Here is a 21,392-nt window from a genome sequence, read left to right on the forward strand (position 1 = left end):
GGCTATTGCCAGTATCATTCCACCCCCTGTTAACAATAGGTGTTAATTAGGTGTCAACGATAGCCATATGATGTGAGTATCAGTCACATCTAGGCAGTGTTTAAAATCCTGAATTTTGCCTGAAACTGTCAGATTGAAGAAGTCTCTTGGAGGAGAGACGAAACGTTTCATTAGAGAAGAACCCGTCCAGAAGACCTATACAATTTTTTTCTTTTTGACTTTAATTTTTACTGCTAAATGTGGTTCATTGAGCTATTAATACACTAGTTTTTCATTTTGACTTTGTTTTAGTTAAATTTTGAGAAAGTCTTTTAACTTTAGAATTAATATTAACCTCATTTAAAGATCTAGTAACGACAAAATGTGTGTTTTTTATTTTTTCATTAAATCTTTGAATTAAAAGAGAGTGAGCATGTAGTTTTAAAGGAGTATTGGGCAATAAAACAGTAAAATTAAAGGGATCAGAATATTTTCTATAACCTTTTTTAACTTGATGCCTGTTTTGTAAACATTAACTTTTTATTCCTGTTTTATTTTATTTACCACAGGGTACGGCCAGGACCTGACGGCCTTCGGCCACAGCTTCGCAGACCCCAGTCAGCCAGCCGCCTCCTACGGGGCCCCAACAGCACAGCCTGCCGCCGCTCCCCAACCCACCGCAAGTGCGTTTGGCAGAGGGCAGAACCACAACGTACAGGGCTTTCATCCCTATCGACGCTGACCACCCCCACCCCACCCCTCACCGGGTGGTGCCCGCTGTGTAAAATTCAGAAACGACAAAAAATGAAAAACAAAAGAGAAAAAAAAAGGTCAGGGATATGAGCATTGCTTAAAAGCAAAACTGGAACTCTGCAGTGTTTGTTAGGAGTATTGAATGAAGAGTTTGTGAAACAGAAGCCTGTTGTAAAAGCAGGGATTCCAGGAAATTTTAAAGATGTGTTTAAAAAAAAAAAGAAAAGATATATTTTTTTTGCATAACTTATTGATCATTCAGCAGAAAGAAGCTTTTACCCTCCTCCTCTTCCTTCTCCTCCTCCATGCCTCCTCTACACCTGCGTTTTATAGTAGAACTAAACTACTTTGCAATAATTTTGATTGTCTGGTGAAACACTAGCACAGATGTTATATGTAAAGAGACTTGCATTTGAATATGTATATTTATGATGGACACAAGTGAAAAACAGGGTCTCAAGTTTCCTCAGCTTTAAATTCTAGGGAATAATAAAAACATTTTTATTTTTCATTTGGTGAAAACTTTTGTTTACTTTCTGAGCCTTTAAAGTTTGTTTAAAATGGAGAATATGATTATATATATATATATTATACACAAACTGTGCAATTTTTTAAAAAGAGAATTTTGTACTATAAATGTACACTGCTTGTTTTTTTATTTAAAGATGTAGACTTCCCTCAGGTGGCTGTTTTGGGTGCATTTTTGCACTTATGCAAAAAGGATAAAAAGGAGAAATTATTACAGAAATAAATGTTTTAAGAATAAAATGGCTTGTCTTTCGTCCTGTTTTCTTTTCCTTTGGAGGAGCTGCATAAAAGGGCTTTTTTGTCATTTAGATAAYGTTTAAACATTTACATTGTAGTATTCATTTCAGAATTTTCTGTATCAGAATTTRTTAGGATTCTGTGGTTTTACATTAGATATTAAACCCAAAATGTAAGGATGAAACATAAGGTCTCTTTGTGTGGACATATTAAATTAAGGTCCCTCAGATATACYGATATTCAAAACATTCATCCATGCATACAACATGATTGTTTTACATCACTAAGTCTTGATTTCTCAGCTTGCACAGTTTTGTTTTGATAATTATGATTTTTGGTAGTTTTGTGCCTCATTTTCTTTCATGTAAAATTATTTTGTATCTTATAATGAATATATATTTACCTTTTTTGTAATTTTAGCTTTTATTAATTGGCCAACTTAAATCTTTTTTAACACTTAAGGACTGTTTTTTCCTTTATCTGGTAGAGCTTCCTACATCTGCACTCGGGAGACTTGTTTTAATTATTTATCCATGTTTTTTGTTTGTTTGTTTGTTTGTTTGTTTGTTTTCCCCTCAGGTAAACCAGCTGGAGCTGTAAAAAAGACAGGTCTGCGAGTCTTCAGGTGCGTTTAAGGACATCAAATAAAATTGTTTTTTGAAGTTTTTACTAAAATATTCGAATGTGGTCGAACAAGCTTAGCTTTGCTCTTTGCCAAATAAAATAAAATGTCAATATAGTATCAAAGTCTTTCATCTCGTCTCAAACCATCGACTAATCATCTCCGGGTTAAAGGTTCAACTTGAAACGTCTGATTTCCACAAACTACCCATTTCCGCGTTGGTCCCCCATTAGCATTAAGCTGCTACCTGCTCTCCGGAAAGTGTTTCGGCTTGTATAAATATAATTTTCCCCGTCATTTGAAGCACAGCGCTTGTTTCGACAGAAGGAGATAGACTTTCAAGATCTCTGGGCAGAAAGTGTAAGCCAAAACACGAACTGACATTTTTACTGTTTAGATTTTTTTCGTTCTCTCAGAATGTATTTTGTGCTCTGCTAGCTTAGCTTAATGCTTAACGGTCGCGAGCTGCTCGGTTTTGCATCAAAGTTTGTCGTCGAGGAGGTTTACACGCCTAAAAGAGTTGGCCAGGGATATTTTTATGGACAAGACACACTGTGGTAGACGTTTTCTGTCGGACAGCTAATGATTTAAATCATCAGCAGGCGTGTCAGAGGAAGAAATGAATCTGAACCGATTCTCTGTATCCTGACAGCCTGGTTTTAATAAAAATAACAACAAATTAAGGACAATAGAAACACAGTGCTAAAACTAAGGTATGCATTGTTTTCTAGGGTTTCAGGTTCCATAATGGATGATTCACAATAGTTTATTAAATAAACTCGACAAGGTCATATATCAGCAGCTAATGTGAACATTTATTCATTAGTAATAAAAAGCGATCATACTCAGAGAGGTGTAGTTTTGTAGTTTTCAAATAACATGCTGCAGAAAATTGTTGTAAATAAAAGTAAAAGGATTTGAACATTGTGGTTTGGTTTTGCACCACTTTAGATTTTAGACAAGAAAAATGTAATACACATAATCAGGATATTTAATTGTAATTGAACATAAGTGTATGAAAGACTAGTTGTGAGTCTTTCCTATGTCTATAGCGAGTAGATGCAGCTCAGATGGTTCAAAAGAAGTGATTGACTGGAGTATATTACATTGAAAAAATAAAAACCTCTGAAGAGCTTTTACACTGTGAGTTAACGTTTAGTTAARCCGTTCACCCTTCAAAACCGACCAGGTTGTCAAATCGTGAATAAATATTAATGACATGGTATTATTGGTAATGCCTGAGACTGAGACCACAGGCTGCAGGTCAGCAAACAGGATACGTCTTGCAGTGAAAATGTGACATAACTGTGTAAAATTTGCCACCCTTGTAACACAGAAATTGACATGTCAGATTGATGCAGATGACCTGCCCATGGTGCGACTTTACATCAAAAACACGAGGCTGGAAGTGTTCAGGTGATCAGCTTATGATCATCGGTGAACCAGCACAGAAGGACCAACAGTTACTTTGCTCTTAGATCAGGCTGTGATGTAATTTGTCACCAATTGATTTTCTGGGTTTAATAATGTTATTTACTACAAGTCGCACTGATGTTACTGTAAAAAGTCAGAAGCTTCTGTTATCTTAGAACAAACCATTTTGTCTCATGTCTTCAGTTCTTATATCTCTTCCTTGGTGTTTTTACAGGCTGTCAGGTCTGGCTCAAGGTTGTGGAACAGTTAATGCACAAGGTAAAGAGGCTGAAAATTGTAAACAAAACAGAAGACAGCCAGAAAAGGTAGGATTTGACAGATACTCAAAACTGGACGTATGTCAATAATATGAGACTGGTTTTAATGCTGACGCTATATTCATGTTGTTTTGAGCTGAAAATCAGTAATACCGTGTTCATCCAACAAAACTTGATTGTATGATGATGCAAGTTCTTCTGTCGACAGCGTCCGWGAGACACTGGCAGACATGACGGGAGTGGACGAGCTGACGGACAGCACGGAGGTGGTGGAGATGGAGGACGTGAATCCCACCCAGTTCCAGGTGGAGAAGCACTCATGGGATGGCCTGAGGAAGATCATCCACAACAGCCGCAAAAACACCGGCGTGGTCATCAACAAGGCGCCGCATGATTTCCAGTTCATCCAAAAAGATGAGACCAGTTCGCACTCCCACCGCATCTACTACCTCGGTAAGGAGGGGCGGCTGAAATCTGATTCCAAATTAAGACTAAACACATGATTGTGTTGTTTTCTGAGTCCAAATGACTAAATGTTGCATTAGGTTTTAAAACTATAGAGTAATTAAAATGTATGCTTTGAACTTAGAAAAACCTTATCAGATTTTTCTCTTTTTCTGCAGCCATGCCTTYTGTAAGGTGTGCAAAATGTGGCTTAAAGTCTCTTCGTCTAAAAATGCATTTACACCCCTGAAGAGATGTGATCATAAAAGCATCATAACCTGGTTTAAAATCTTCATACAATTTCCTTCATTGATGCAGTGATCATAGAAGAGCAAAGCGTTTACTATACTCTGAGACGTGAGACCGTGAATCTCTCACAGACCTTGAGTCTCATTGTTCACTCCAGAAGAAATTGCAGGGGATAAATCCTGATAAGTCCTATTTTCTAATATGTGCTTGTAAAAGTCAGAAATGAACATTCCAGTTCAGATAAGGAGGTTTTATGTTGTGTATTTCCTTACTTTAAAAGCTTGTGCATGTCTGTAACCTGTCTGCAGCTTGTGAGTCGGAGAACAATTTGTGTCTGTTTACAACATAGTTCTATGACAAAAGATTTGCAGTGAGTCCAGTCTCCCCAGGCTGGACAAAAAAAAAGGAACTTAACCAGGAACCGCATTTTGCTTTTTGGACATTTTTCTGTTTTATTTATAGCATTTGTAAAGGACACATTTTTTTTGATATTGTGTCAAGAGAATGTGGACGACACTAATAGAAGTAAACCTCTGGTTGCTTGGTGTTTGACTACCGCTGTTGCTCATTTTAGTTCTTTTAGCTGTKGTTGATCACCTTAGCTAAAAGCTAAACATTTTTTAAAGGGGATAAGTTGTGGATTTAAGAATGTAACATCTTTGTAGTCTTGGTGACTAGATGTGTTTTACAGACAGATTATTCTTAGTAMCTAACACAACTAAACCACACAACTGACCTTATAACTCAGGTGTGTCTGACTCAGTTAAACAAAGGGGTCAAAATTTAAACCTTGATCCAAGACAAAGGCCAGTTTTTGTCAATATTTAAATGTATCAAATAAATTATGCTTATAGAAATACAAATGGCCTTTTCCAAATAATGGTTTGTGTGGCRTTTAGAACACACATAAGGTAACAGATAAAAGTAAAAAGATTAAATTGGGAAAGAGTAGCATTCATTTTTTTGTGCTTTAATCTCTATCAACTTAAGAAAACATGATGAAAAATTGGAAGCCAGAATAACTGTGCATAAACCAAGTAAATTCTCTTTTTAAAACCTTTACTCTTCAGCTGTAATGAGCTCCATCTCACTGTCAGTCTCCCAGCAGCTGTGTGCATGGCCCTGAGTCTTATCAGAACCAAAACAAGGACCCTATCTACAGCCCTGCGTCTACTTATGCTAGAGTCTTCCTTTCGTCTTTAACAAAGCCCAAACACCCTGGTCCCACCTTTGGGGGTGGTACATTTTATGTCAGACCTTGGAATGTCAACAGTTCTTGTTTATACTGCAGAGGAAAGGACTGAGTAGAAACATACAGATTCTCTCACTGGTTAAAGCAAAGGAATATCACAAAGTGTAAAATATAAGACAAATGCAGTTAATTAGTCACAAGATTTCCTTCAGTCTTTTTCATTTAGATACTTTTTTTAAATAACCTTTATTGTACCTCTGTGGCAAGGTTATTTCTCTGCATATTTCCCTGTCCCACATGTGAGCACATGTGGTGCAGAGGACTACCATTTTAGGGAGCAGCTGTGGGGGTTCAGGGGCCTTGCTCRATGGCCCAGAGTGTGGCCAAATTGGGGTTTCCCACCCACATTTTTGTTGTCAAACCAGGGAGTTGTACCAGCAGTGACTTTCACAGAGACACGTGGCTCAGTTGGTAGAGCTGTTGCCTCTCGGCAAGAAGCAAGACCTTTCTGGGTAGAGTTTGCATGTTCTCTCTGTGCATGCGTGGGTTTTCTCCAGGCTTCCACCCACAGACCAAAAACGTGACTGTTAGGTTAATTGGTAACTCTAAATTATCTCTAGTTGTCAGTGAGAAAGTGAATGTTTGTCTTGTTTGTTTCTTTGTGGCCCTGTGATGGACTTGCGACCTGTCCAGGGTGTACCCCGCCCCTCGCACTGTGACTGCTGGATAGATGAATGGATGGACCTTCCAATCACAGATTCATCCTCACAAAGAATCCATTAATTTGTCTTTACAATGAGAAAATAATACAGAAAAATAAAATAAAAGTCATTTCTCTGTAGCTCTCCACACCAAAATCAAAGATTACTGAAAAATTCAAACTCAATTTTCTTAATTTCAACGTTAGCCAGCTGTCAAGAGAAGAATGCACTAAATACAGAGACAAAAAGAGAAACTATAGCATTGTTCACATTTAAAGTATTTGGGGCCGGATAAAATGTTAACAAGGGCCGGATTTGGCCTGCAAGCCTTGAATTACACGTTATAACTCGTCTACATGTTTGTTTTGTATATGTTTTTTTAAATCTGGCTGTTGTTAATATTAAAGTTTTACATTTGGTTTATTTGATACGATGGAGTATTAGGGCCACACAACAAGATTTTTTTTTTAAATTACGAGAATAAAGTCATAATAGTACGACATCAAAGTCGTATAAAAATAAAGTCATAATATGAGAATAAAGTCGTAATATTACGAGATTAAAGTCGTAATATTACGAGATTAAGTCATAATATTACGAGTTTAAAGTCATAATATTACGAGTTTAAAGTCATAATATTACGAGTTTAAAGTCATAGTATTACGAGTTTAAAGTCATAATATTACAAGTTTAAAGTTGTAGTATTACGAGATTAAAGTCATAATATTGTAGCCTTTACACAAAATAGCATGCAGTTTCCACTGCATTAAAATGAGGAAAATTGAGCAACTTGTCAAGTTGTTCTTTAGTATTGCTTTAAAAAATAGTTAATCTTTTAGCACATTAGCATCAAATTATCAGTAGCAGGACTTGGAAATTGTCCAAACGACTATAAACTGAAGCCGTATTGTAATTAATGGATACATTGACAAATTTAGTCATCACGTAGCTAATTTGGATGAAAGCATATTAATCTAACAGTGACCCAAGTCATCGTAGACTACTTTATGAACACTGACACATAGCTGTACACAGCAAGTGTGGAGGAAATGAGGAACGGGAAATAGACATACCATGATTACGACTTTAATCTCATAAAATTATGACTTTATTCTCATAATGTTATGACTTATTCTCTAAATATTATGACTTTATTCTCGTAATATTACAACTTTAATCTCGTAATAATAATTAAAAAAATCTTGTTGTGTGGCCCTAATACTCCGTCTTAGTTTGAAGTATGTTGCAGTTGTTGATTCTTTAATAAAAGCAGCCCATAATAAGCAGCACAGAACACAGTGAAGTGACTGAAAAACATGTTGTTTTTCCATTTTGCTTTGCTGTAGAATCCAGTATACTCCAAATGTACTCAGCTAAAATTAGTCTTACTGATGGAGGTTTTGTTTGATTCTCTCCTGCCTCTACATAAAGTGGTTCTTGAATATAGTATTGATGAGTACATAAACAGAGTCTTTATGCAGGAGGTAGTATCTGCAGACTCTTGGCTTCGTCACCAGACGTTGTACTTGCTGTTTACTCACCTGCAGGTTCATATTGCTCATGGACCTACATGTTGTGATTGTCGTGTCTGTCCTCACAGGAATGCCTTACGCCAGCAGGGAAAATGCTTTACTCTACTCAGACATCCCTAAAAAGATTCGCAAAGACGCCTTGCTGGTTTTGTCGTGGAAACAGATGCTGGATCATTTTCAGGTAAGGAGGATACAACTTTTTCCCTTCAAAAACTTGGTTTTCGAAAAGAACATTTAGTTTCTTTCTCTCATTTATGTTTTGTCAGAAAGTCAGAAGTTTGTGTCAGTAAGCTGGTGTTTCTTAACATTAGATGACCTGGGGCAGATATAATAAGATATATAGAATTTCTTTTGTTTGTTTTTAAATTATTGAATTAATATGAATATACTGTATGCATAGAAAACATGCCCACTTGCAAGGACTGTAAATATCATGTTCCTAGATAGAGATGCTGATCTTAATTAATTTGCTGCAGATGAAGAAAGAGAGCACGTTTTATTCACTTTCACACACAGATTCTCTTTCATTGAGAGTGGTAAATTCKTTCTCTCTTCGACCTCCTCTGGTCAGCCGTTGTTCTCACGCTGCTTGTCCTCCTGTCTCCCCTGACCCCAGGCCAGCCCTCACCACGGGGGCTTCTCCCGGGAGGAGGAGCTGCTGCGGGAGAGGAAGCGTTTGGGAGTGTCTGGCATCACCTCCTACGACTACCACCGACCCAGCGGGCTCTTCCTGTTCCAGGCCAGCAGCAGCTTGTACTACTGTCGGGATGGTGGGAGCAACAGTTTCACTGTGAGTCAAAGAACAAATACATAAAAAGTACCACAAATAAACAAAGATACTATAACTGATGACATCTCAGCAACCTTTCATTTAAGTCATCTCTGAATTTTTTTTGTTTGATTCTACTTAGTGTCAGCAAGAATATGAGCATTTAAAATTACACAAATTGACAAATTATTAGAAGTTTCTGTGAGATGCTTTGATTAAAACACAACTAGATTACTGTTAAAATACTGTTTCTCAGCTTTGTTTTAAAGCTTTTTTTCTTTCTGTTTAAAAATAAACACTTGACTCTTATCCATAGGCCTTGTGGTTTTTTTTTGTTTTGTTTGTTTTAAGATTTATTTTATTTTTTTACAAGCAAATATTACCCAAATCTTGAAGAAAGTCTTCAGCATTTAGTCTGAAAATTTTAGAGCCTAATCCTAAAATCTGTGAATTATATGAGCTAATTTTAAATGCTATTTTATTTTAGTTGTATTCGATTCTGTTAAAGTTGAACACCTTGAACTTTTTAAATTCTACGTTAATTCTAACGTTTTAATTCTAGTCATAACATCACCACAAATGTACTGATAGTTTTTATTGTGTTTTATTTTTAATGCTCCCTAAGAACATTGCATTGACATGTTAATACCTTTTTAATATTTTTTTTTATCCCAGTGATGTGATTTTTTTTTCGAGGGATCAGGATGGTTCAAGTATCAAAATGTAGCTAAAAAATCCAGAAATCAGGAGCAAATCACTGAAGACAGTAGCAAGTGTAAACAAAATACTTTTGGTTCCCAGTAGATGTTGCAGAAAAAAAGACTGATAGATGATTTGTCTTTTTGTCTTTATTCAACTTTTGTTGTGTAATTTTTTTCAGAGTTCTCCCGTGGTTCCCACAGAGATCAAGAGCCAGAATTCAGGCACTCGCATGGACCCCAAAATCTGTCCCGGAGACCCCAACTTCATCGGCTTCATCAACAATAATGACATTTGGATCACAAATATAGAAACGGGAGAAGAGAAGAGACTCACGTTTTGTCATAAAGGTCACAGCTACGTTACGTTTGTGTATACAGTCCTTCTGTAGTGTTTGTTTCTTACAATTGTTTCATTTTATTTTATGTTTCTTTTTTTTTTCTTTTTTTTATTATTGTAGGCGTTGACAACCCTAAAGATGATCCTAAATCTGCTGGTGTCGCCACTTTCGTTACTCAAGAAGAATTTGATCGCTTCACTGGATACTGGTGGTCTCCAGTTGCTCATGAAGGTGAATGTCACATTTGTTACACTGTGATGATTATTACAGAGTATTTTTCTATTGTTATTGGTATTAGTAATTTTAAGGTGTCATATTGATCAGAAACAAAAATGTTTAGTTCACAGTTGTTTTACTAACAGTGGATTAGTGTGTAGTTTCAGGTTTAAAGTGAAGGTATAACATAATTTATTACAACGATGTATCCACTTCCTGTTTTTTTTTTGTTTTGTTTATTATTTTCTTTTCTTTTTTTGTTTTAGGAACAGATGGTGGGAAAACTCTGCAGATTCTGTATGAGGAGGTGGACGAGTCTGAGGTGGAGATTATCCACGTCCCATCTCCGGCTCTGGAGGAGCGCAAGACAGACATTTACAGATACCCACGCGCAGGTGTGTAGACAAAAACTTATATACTGTACTTTACTTTTTTGTGTAGTGTTCTAGCCGTAACCCTTTAAAAAAGATTAAAAAGTCATGACTAAGGCATTACTAAAAGGCATAACATTAGGTTCAGTTCAATTCAGTTCGTTTATATAGCACTAAGTCACAACAAACGTTGGCTCAGGGCATGGTACCAAAACCTAAAGAATACAACAGATTTTCCGTATCATTTTTTGACAAAAAGTTTCTAATTTTAGTGATATTACGCAGGTGGAAGAAGGCGGTCCTGGTAACATTTTTAATGTGGGGGTTAAAAGACATATCCTGATCAAAAATAACACCAAGGTTCTTTACATTAGAACTGGAGGCCAGATTAATGCCATCCAGAGGAGGTGAAAGGCTGCAAAGTTGATCCCTAAGATGTTCAGGTCCAAGAACCATAACCTCTGTCTTATCTGAGTTTAGAAGCAGAAAATTAAGAGTCATCCAGGTTTTTATCTTTTTAAGACATGCTTGTAGTTTAAGTAACTGGTTGGATTCATCAGGTTTCATAGATAAATATAACTGAGTATCATCAGCATAACAATGGAAATTTATCCCATGCTGTTTAATAACTTTATCTAATGGAAGCATAGATAAAGTAAAGAGGATTTGTCCAAGCACTGAACCCTGAGGAACTCCATGACTAACGAAAAAGATTCATTATTAACCTTTACAAACTGGAATCTATCAAATAAATTTGACTTAAACCATTGTAGAACTGTTCCATTCTAAGTCAATTAGGAAAGCTAATAGTAGCCTTTGTAGTGATATCTCTTTCAGCTTTAATGGTGTAGCAATTATATTGGTAAGATAATTAATTTATCTGTTTGCCATTACTCACTATTAAGGAATCACCAAACTCATTATTTGATGCAACTCTTTTCTTTATTATTTGCAGGCAGCAGGAATCCTGATATCACTCTCAAATTAGCCGAAATCAAGACCGACAGTCTTGGAAATGTGGGTTCTTATTATTTTGTTGATTTGTTTAATGTGTTCGTTCTCTTTCAGTAAATACTGATTTGTTTTGAACTTTGGTTGTTCTCTCTCAGATTGTCAGCACGCAGGAGAAGGAGCTGCCGGTTCCTTTTACTAGTTTGTTTCCCAACGTCGAGTACATCACCAGAGCTGGGTGGACGAGAGACGGTCGATAGTGAGTTATTTATTTATTTATTTATTTATTTATTTATTTATTTATTTTCTTAAAGAATAAAAAACAATATGAAACTCCACTGGCTTACAGATGGAGATTAGATAACGTGACACCAGTCCACTTGCACTAAAGTTCCTGTTGGTCACAGCTCTTCATCTCTGTGATCGCAGTGCGTGGGCGGTCATGATGGATCGACGGCAGCAGCACCTCCGGTTAGTCCTGCTGCCTCCGGCGCTCTTCGTCCCCGCACATCAGGACAAAGCCAGGCAGGAGAGCCTGGAGGCCCTCGGAGACGCCGTCCATCCCTTCATCATCTACCAAGAGACCAGCGATATCTGGATCAATGTGAGGTCCAGCACCACGTGTGTTCACGATAAACTGTACAGGTTCCAGTGTAGTTTGACTCCTTTTGTATCTTTCTATCCAACAGTTCTATGTATGTTTCAGTATTTTAGCTGCCTTGTAATGTATTATTTCTCTRAGTTTGCAATAAAATTACAACTAAAATGTTGAATGAAGTAGCTTTATTATTATTGTTTTTTTTTGTGCTGCAGGTCCATGACATCTTTCATCCTTTCCTCCAAACGTCTGATGACGAGTTCACCTTCATCACAGTAAATGAGTCAAAAACGGGCTTCTGCCACTTGTATAAGATCACCTCAGTGTTACAGCAGAGGAGCTATCACTGGGCCAAAGGCTACACACACTCTGAAGGTAACACTGTTAGGTAGTGGTTTTTTTGTTTGTTTGTTTGTTTGTTTGTTTGTTTGTTTGTTTTTTTTTGTTGTTTTTCTACCCTGTCCTGTTCGGCAATGTGAAACTCAGAATTGATGTCCGAGTGTCCAAATGAAGCCCAACAGTTTTACTTTCACAAGTGCAGCAAAATGACGTTTCACCATGATGCTCCACATTTAAACCTTTATTATAAATTCTTTAGGGATTAATTCATTATAACGGACATGGGGACAAAGTAAACAGAGAAGAGAAAAAGGAGAAAACAAGAAGATATGAGAGATGCATTAAGAAAACACAAGACAACACATTTGTAGTCTGACTCAACATCTGCAACAAGAGAGAATACAAAAACAGCAACAAAATATATTTGTATATAATAAAATTATAGCCTCACTGAAAAGCACTCAGTAAATTTTATGAGTAGAATATAATATTAAAATATATACATATACATACATACATATACAGTATACACATACATATTTAGTTCTAGGTAGTGTTAATACAGAACATTTTTGAATTTTTTGCTGTCTTGTTAGAGCAGAGTATTGTTTTATTTATTGTGTGTTTGTAATCAAGTGCTGTTTTCTCTTGTCTGCTGTCAGATGATTTTAAATGTCCGGTTAAAGAAGAARTGACGGTGACCAGTGGGGAGTGGGAGGTGCTGGCCAATCATGGAGCCAAGGTAAAAGCCTACATTACCTGGTAAAATGTTTACATCTAATGCCCGGTTCACTCAGCAAGATTTTATAATTTTCGTCTGAATTTCAAAACCTGAGAGACCCCACACATGAYGATAAAATAATCATTTAACAGGTGTGGTGTAGAGCCACACACGAGCAGATTTCACCCACCAGCATTCAGATGTCGGACTGGAATTCTCACAAAACCTCTTGAATCGAATGTGAGCTCGGAGTAAATAAACACAGCCGGCGAGGAAGAATGGGGATCATTTCTGAACTATTATTGGCAGAGAAAAACCTAAACAAGATGTTTCTCTGGTGCGCCATGACGGTTGTTTTGTTCTTTGTATTTTGGATTATCCTCTGTGTTTCCGTCACCTCGCTTTCTGATTGGCCACACGTCACAACAGGCTGCGAGCTCGTTTGTCTTCGGGGAACCCCCCACACGCTGGGACATCGAGCCAAGACGATCCAACATGTTGAATGTTCCTGATTTGAGGTTGGAGTGGTCCCTCGTAACACGCAACAGGAATATCTCATCAGGTTATCTTTAGAGCCATCACGACAATCAAGGCGTCCTTCATGTTGTTGGAAGTGCAAAATCTGGCCAAAAATCAGCACAATCTTGCTGTGCAAACCAGACATTTGTAAAAAAAAAAACATTCTCAGAGTGGTCCAATATCCTTTCACTGGCTGACCTTTCCTGAAATTTACACTCTTATTTAAAAACCTGTTACCTAAACCATGTAAAAGTTCAAAAGGTGTAGTATTTTATTATTTTTTTGCAGTTACAACACACAAAGATTATGTAGCTATCAAAACTTTTTTTTATAATAAATAACCAATAATGTGCTGCTGAACAAAAGCTTCATCAGTATATCTCAATGTCAATGCAAAATGTCTTCATCTGACAATAATTCAACTCATTTCACTTTATTTATATAGCGCCAAATCACAACAATTGTCTCAGGGCACAGTGCACAAAAAACAGTACGTAAATCTAAAGAAAACAGCAGACTGTGCCGAATCTTCACTTCATTACAGTCTCCCATCCTGAGCAGCACACCGGCAGCAGCAGAGAGGAAAAGCTCCCCCTTAACAGGAAGAAACCTCCAGCAGAACCAGGCTCAGGACATGTGGCCATCTGCCTCGACCAGCTGGGTTTGGGGCAGGAAAGAGACACAGACAAACAATACATGTTTGAGTCTGAATCAAGGCCCTTTTTCATATTTGTCAAATACTCTGAGCAGAAAGGACAATGCTAGAAATGCACAGTTGTGGAAATGTGTTAAAACATTTACATCTAATAGATTTAAATAAAATGTTTGTGACTCGATTTTAGTTTGTCTCCCCGAGAAACGAAGTAAAAAGTGTATTAATTAAAAGTAAAGTGTGGATTCTTTACTGATTGTGGGTGTGAAGAGCTTGGATATAAACCTGACCATTTTCTGATTATTTGAAGCTGAACTCTTCTTCTTTTCGTCCGTCTGTGTTTAGACATGAGTAAAACGATTTTCTGTAATGTGTTTTAAGAGTAAAAGACTTGCAGAAAAGGATGAGTGTGAATATAAATTTGCAAGGATGAGAAAATGTAACAAGAAATGAAATGTTTTGTGTGCAGCGTTCGTGTAGTCCTCAGATTTGGGTGGACGAGGCAGCAAAGCTGGTTTACTTCCAGGGAACCAAAGACTCTCCTCTGGAGCACCACCTGTACGTGGTGAGCTACGAGTCGCCCGGCGAAATTGTCCGACTCACCAAACCTGGCTTCTCCCACAGCTGCTCTGTGAGCCAGGTACACCAGCACGCTCCAAACTGTGTTTTAAATCATCCAGAAGTGGTTCAAATGCCTTTAATCCTGTAAAATAATTACTTAAATAGGAGTTTAAAATGGAAGTTGTGCTGTTTCCTTCCAGTGGCAGCAGTAGGAGAATTTGTCGAATAGATGCTGATCTGTTCTGACTCTCTTTGACACAGACCTTTGACGTGTTCATCAGCCACTACAGCAGCCTGACCACCGCTCCCTGCGTTCACATCTACAAGCTGACGGGCTCAGAAAGCGACCCGCTGCACAAAGAGCCTCAGTTTTGGGCGAGCATGATGGAAGCTTCTGGTACTGAACTGAAGAAAGACCTCCTGAAATAAAACTTTCTGAACAAATACCCTACTACAGATGCTGTTTTAGAAGATGCAGGTTTGAGATTTAGCACAGGGCTGGGTGAATACACAGTAGCAATTTACTGTATGTCAGGAAAGACACATGATGAACACCAATCTGATCAGAACGTTGAAAGTTTCACTGAAGTCCGTGTGACGGTTGGCATTGAGTTCTGTCTTGTTTAGTTCACTGTTTACGTTTGAACCATCCTCTTGCTGCCAACTCAGGTGCAGCAATTTTATTTTTGGAACCGGAGCGATGTGCTGGAAGCAAAACTGAAGTATTGATCCAGTAACTTTAGTATAGCTACGGTCAGACAGACGTTACTATCATGTTTCTATGGATTCTCAGTCATCCAGGACATGAAAAATTAAATGAAAAAAGATGAAGCAGCTGAAGATGTGTGGAGCTACAAGATTTAGACACTCGACTGCAGGTTAGCATCATTATCATTACTCAAATTGATCCGTAAACCTCCACCTCACAGTCAGAAGAAATGAGACACAAGCTTTCAGACTGCTTTGAAAAACATCAGATATGCATCTGATTCAGTGCCACATACTGATGAAAAGTTCTGGGTTGGACTAAAAAAATCAGATTTGTCACGCTTACTGTCAGAAAAAAATCTGACATGGGTCACATAGGGTTCAGATGACCTTTTTATTCTCCTGGTCTTTATTTCAAATGTGTAAAACAAAAACGAATCAATTATCGATATCGTCTGATATGGAATACTTATTTTGTGATTGATTTTACAGCCACATCGCCCAGCCTTAATTTAGCATTGATATCAGTACACAGCAGAGGTCTATAAAATACTTGAAAAAAATAATTAAGTAAAAGTAAAATTACATGAACAGAAAATGACTTTGGTAAAAATAAATTTCACTGATGAGAAAACTGCTCAAGTAAAAGTACTTGTACACACTCTCTAAGAAATAAATTGTTGAATTTRCTGAACCAAATTGGCTCTACTAGGCCAGGTTGAGTAAACTGAGCAATATTTGTATTTTATTTGCTCATTTTACTCGACTAGGCTTAGCAGAGCCAGTTGACATGACTTTGTTGAATAAATTCAACACTTCATTTTTTAGAGTGCAGAAACATCTTTCATGATGAGTTCAATCATATTTAATTTTGTAACGAGTAACTAGGTGTTACATTTTAAAGTAAAGAAGTAAAAGTATAATTTTTAGCTTTAAAATGTAATGAAATAAAAGTAAAAGTAGCTATTTAAAAAAAATGGTAAAATTACAAATCCTCAAAAAACTACTTAAGTACTGTAACGAAGTAAATGTACTTAGTTACTATAAACCTGTAGTACACAGTGTAAAGGATATTTTTGTTTTGTGATTTATTTGTTCGCAGGTTACCAGTTTGATGCCTCCCCTGCAGAAATCTTTAGTTTTACAGGGAAGTCGGGCTTTGAGCTGTATGGCATGTTGTACAAACCAAACCACCTGGTTCCTGGCAAGAAGCATCCCACTGTTGTGTTCGTCTATGGTGGTCCTCAGGTTAGATTCTCATATTTTGATGTCTCAGCCCATCGTTTAAGTATCCAGACGGAATTTAAAGTGAATTTACCCGGATCTTAAAATAAATTTATTTGTTGTTTGATGTCCTCTTGCCGGTGTCTGTGTTCTTCCAGGTGCAGCTAGTCAACAACTCTTATAAAGGAGTGAAGTATCTGAGGTTGAGCACTCTGGCGTCTCTGGGCTACGTTGTGCTGGTCATTGATGGGCGGGGCTCGTGCCAGCGAGGACTCAAGTTTGAAGGAGCTGTAAAGGACAAGATGGTAAATGTGGCCAAAGCTGGTGTGATCAGAAATAGAGATTTTTACCATAACTTCTGAAACTTTCATGGAGCTCCAAACTCTTAATTAACAAACACAAATACAAAGAAACACATTTTAGCTAGTTTTCTTTACACTAAGTGTGTCTTAATACATGTATAAAAAGAGCAAACAGATTTAATGACCGTGTGTTTGTTTATGTTTAAATCCAGGGTCAAGTGGAGATTGAAGACCAGGTGGAGGGTTTGCACTACATAGCTGACAAGTATAAGTTTGTCGACCTGAGTCGTGTTGCCATCCACGGCTGGTCGTATGGAGGCTTCCTCTCCCTCATGGGTCTGATCCACAGACCTGACATTTTTAAGGTCAGAACCACAACATTTACTTTGGTACTGGGAAGATTTAGCCTCACAGCTTGCAAATTCTGTAGCATCTCATGGCTGGGTGAAAAGGTTGAGATACTTTGAGCTGTTTGACTCCTTGTAATTTGTAACTTTTATGCTTCACATTGCTGCAGTTCAGTCACAAACAGAAAACAATAAAAACAGTATTTAACRTAGGGTATAAGTGGCTGTTTCAGCCTAATTTCCAACTTTTAAGAAGTATTTGTCACCAGATAAATATTATATTAGCTTCAGAATTCTTGAAATGTGAAAATAGAGATGCACAGAAATGCATAAAGAACTAACACTGCACAATATTTGAAAAAATAAACTGACATTACAATTTTTTTAAATCCTGTGATATATTTTGCAGTATGAGAAAATACAGGAATTTTCAACAGATAACTTGAATAACACGTTACGTTCTGCTGCCACCTTGTAGAAGTTGAACCTTCACTGATTTTACCTCTTTTTTATGCGTTAAAATTATGTTTTTGTCTGTATTTGCCTTAGTCTTGTTGTCTTGTATTGCGCTGGAACTTGAGGATGTTTCCTTCTATCATTTGCAAATGTGAATTGAGTTTTATCACTATCTTAGTTTCTGTTTCCATCACACTAATATTATCATTCATCTTAACCGTGTTTTACCTCTTCTCCTCCAGTTCTCTGTGAATTTACTCATCTTGTTTTGCTCGAGAATTCACAGACCACAAAAAAAGTTGTAATTTTTGTTACAGAAGTTTCACACAAAATGAAAGTTAAAAARACGCTCGTTTCCACAGACAGAAGCAACCCGTCAAAATAAAAGCCACAACGTGACAGTTTAATGTAGGGAAGGAAGGGGCTACAAACTTTAATTGACACTACCAGAGGGCCTGGGGTCATTCTGTGTGGAGTTTGCATGTTCTCCTTGTGCTTCCGTGCTTATTTTTTATTTTTTAAAGAATTCAAGCTTGTGTTTGTCTTCTGGTTTGGTGATTAGGTTGCAGTTGCAGGAGCTCCGGTGACCTTATGGATGGCGTACGACACCGGCTACACAGAGCGATATTTGGACACGCCTGACAAAAACCAAAAGGGATACGAGGCCTGTTCTGTTGCCCTGCATGTCCACAAACTTCCCAATGAGTGAGACCTATGTTAATGCTTTTACTACACAACGTAAAAAAACCTTAATGGCTCTGTCACACTATAACATTTTTGAGGTTTTATGTCTAAACTACAAACAAAACTTATATATTTGATCAGTTTGTCTGTCATTACAGTATGTACACGCCTAAAAGATGCTTCCACTAGATTTTTTTATTTCCATCTTCAATGTAGATGTTTTTCAATTTTTTTTATAAGTTTTAACTAACATTTCACTATTTATTATTTATAAAACATTTATAGTTTGTTTCTGTCTTTAAAGAAACATTTCCAAGGCAATGTTTTTAGTTTTCAGTGAACTAAGCAACGTGTCGACAAACGTGTGTTTTTATGCTGAAACAGGCCGAACCGATTGTTGATCCTGCATGGATTTCTAGATGAGAATGTTCACTTTTTCCACACAAACTTCCTGGTGTCTCAGCTCATCCGGGCAGGAAAGCCCTACAGTCTGCAGGTGTGAGGAGCATGTTTATTATAAGATCAGCATGTTTACGAGTTTAAACAGTCAGGTTTATTGTCTCTTGTCTGGCATCACACAGTGACCTCACATGCCTGTTTTTGCTGTTGTTCCCTCCCCTCAGATTTATCCCAAYGAACGGCACAGCATCAGGTGTCCGGAGTCCGGAGAGCATTATGAGATTTCGCTGCTGCACTTCCTCCAGCAGAACCTCTGATAAGCCTTTTTCACACACCAACCTCCCTCTCCTGCCTTCTTACCCCTCCTGTTTTTCCTTTCAGCTCCACCTATTTAAACCTAAATTACCTCTGACTTGATTTTATGATCATTTGAATGCAAACTACACAGAACCATGTTACACCTCAAGAGATCATCACCAGTCTTAAAGTCGCTGCAGCGTTTCAGCATTAAGAGAAAGGTGCAAGAATCAGATGTTGCTAAAAGCTGTATAATTATGAGTATCAGTACACGGGCCTTTGGTGGCCTTTTAAGCTGCTTTTGAATGTTTAGGGGTTGTTTTAAGGCTCAAAACCTACAGAGGGCGCTGTTCACTCAGAACAAACAGGGACGAAGCTTTCAGATGCGTTAAAAATGGAACAAATGACAGAAAAGATTATTAATGTTTAAAATGCTGTTTGCCGCACTTTAAACAGACACGACGCAAAAACAGACAAACATGGACCTTCTTCTGACGTTTTAAAAAGATTTCTCTTTGTTTTTTGTTTCTGTGCTTTTTTTTTAGCAACTTTTAGTTTTTTCCATCTGTGACTTAAAGAAAGATGTTCTCTCTGTGAAGGCAACCAATGTAAAGCTCTTTAAGAGCTTACAACCAACTCTTTGATGTGTTTCATTTTGAGCTTTCCTGTACTGTCATGGATTATTTTTATTCTGTTGTTACAGAAAAAAACACAAAGTGAAATTCGACACTTTTATTGGGTAGTAATATAAACAAATTTTATAAATTCTTAAGCATTCATGAACTCGTGGGCACATGTAGCGACATCTTGCTGCTGTTCTCAGTCGTTTTGCTTTAACTCTGTGGGGAACTTCACTTTCTTCTGCTGCTGAGGACTTTTGCACAGTACGTATTTGCCTTGGTGCCAAGAAACTGACGTATAAGAAGAAGATATTCGAGGGAGCTCGGGTGCCTTGTATTAGTTAGGAGCGCCTGCTCTCTGTAAACATATTTCAGGGAATTTGACACGAGGCTCGCAGCGACACGCGGGTCTCACGCCGCCTTGTTACCGTCTGATGAAACTGTAAGTCGAGCGAAACGTGATGCGTCTGTGGTGAAGTGTACTCTCAAATTTTGAAGAAATAAATGTAAGTGAACAATCGTTTTCAATTACTTGTCATAAAGTTTTTTATTTTAATTTTTGCAAGCGTTCCTAGTGGCAAAAACTTGTATTGGTTTTTTTTATTCTTTTATCCATAAAATCAGGCTTTTGTGAGAATGAGGCTTTTTTCTCATAATAAGCTAAACTTGTTAGAACTGAGTTACAGTTTTAGGTTTAAAGATTGAAATTAGGAGCACTTTTGAAAGCTACTCATTCACAAAAAAACAGCTCAGCATTTTCTCCTATTAACTTAAAGGTGGCCTATTAATGGGGTCTTAGCACAAGTTAGGATCCATCTGTCGGCTATAAGAAACATGTTCATTTGATTTATTTCACAAAAAGAATCTCAAATAATGAAATTTCATCTTTTCAGCTCTCTCCAGAAYGTGCTGTATGCAGAATTTGCCATGGAAAACCCCTCCCATCCGTTCGTTTACGTTAGCTCCGCCCCTCTCCCTCCCCGACATGGTAGAAGTTTCCRAAGTGAAATTATTTTCACAAACTACAGTTTTCTTTGGCAATATTGTTAGAACATTGTCATCAAAGATAAAAATAAAACTAATCCAGGCATCTCTGCTCTCCATGACTGCTGTAAAAACAGAATCGACCCTTGAGGAAGTGGGCGGAGCTTCACCTCGGGTTGCCTCATGAGGAGCAGGACTCTGGTTTAGGTTGCTAGGTGACTGTTGTTGTGACGTCAGAATAACGTGTTTTGAGAAATACCATGTTTCCAGAYACATAAAAATACATGTAATTACAGCTAAAAAATGACTGGGTGCATTTTTTTGGTGTTTGGACTGCTTCTCTAAGCAGTAGAGACCCAAAAATAAGTTTAAAAACATGAAAAAAGTGAATTTTGCATAATAGGTGCCCTTTTAAATTTAATCAAAACAACTCATATTACTGACTGATGTTACATTAATGCCTCCTGGCAACAAAAACTACCTGGTTTTGGACCTATATTTAATTTTAATGTTGAAATTTTGCTTAATTAAAAATCAAAATCCTACATAAATCCTTAATTTTTCTTACATTATTTAATTAATATTCCCGTAAATGAAATGCACCATTTGTCACCTAAAATTAACCTCTTGAGCCCCACGCCACCCAGTACCAGGGGCAAAACTGCACATCCTGGTTTTTATTTCTTTTAACCTTTATTAACTTAAAA

The 21,392-nt window shown here is 37.3% G+C and overlaps 2 protein-coding genes across 5 annotated transcripts in view; both read left to right on the forward strand.

Annotated features, from left to right (window-relative positions):
- The window catches only part of dazap1 (DAZ associated protein 1), a 22,356-nt gene extending 21,115 nt beyond the window's left edge, over positions 1 to 1,241 (forward strand). For all 4 annotated transcript variants that reach the window (XM_014007279.1, XM_014007276.1, XM_014007278.1 and 1 more), the window contains one exon: positions 549 to 1,241. In XM_014007279.1, the coding sequence (XP_013862733.1) occupies positions 549 to 721 (173 nt within the window). In that variant the 3' untranslated portion in view covers positions 722 to 1,241. The remainder of the gene's footprint in view (positions 1 to 548) is intronic.
- Positions 1,242 to 3,767: 2,526 nt separating this feature from the next.
- On the forward strand, positions 3,768 to 20,229 carry LOC106516769 (dipeptidyl peptidase 9; the record flags this gene model as incomplete). The annotated part of the gene is given in 20 exon segments (XM_014007280.1): positions 3,768 to 3,858; positions 4,019 to 4,263; positions 7,997 to 8,109; positions 8,545 to 8,718; positions 9,578 to 9,746; positions 9,857 to 9,967; positions 10,219 to 10,347; positions 11,279 to 11,340; positions 11,433 to 11,533; positions 11,704 to 11,878; positions 12,088 to 12,247; positions 12,874 to 12,953; positions 14,573 to 14,743; positions 14,926 to 15,061; positions 16,475 to 16,620; positions 16,755 to 16,901; positions 17,111 to 17,263; positions 18,264 to 18,406; positions 18,770 to 18,881; positions 19,009 to 20,229. Coding segments are annotated over 20 exon segments (2,711 nt in total), but the record flags the coding sequence as incomplete, so codon positions are not given.
- Positions 20,230 to 21,392: the final 1,163 nt, after the last annotated feature.

The sequence above is a fragment of the Austrofundulus limnaeus genome, unplaced genomic scaffold (genome assembly GCF_001266775.1).
Source record: "Austrofundulus limnaeus strain Quisiro unplaced genomic scaffold, Austrofundulus_limnaeus-1.0 Scaffold41, whole genome shotgun sequence".
NCBI classification, from domain to species: domain Eukaryota; kingdom Metazoa; phylum Chordata; class Actinopteri; order Cyprinodontiformes; family Rivulidae; genus Austrofundulus; species Austrofundulus limnaeus.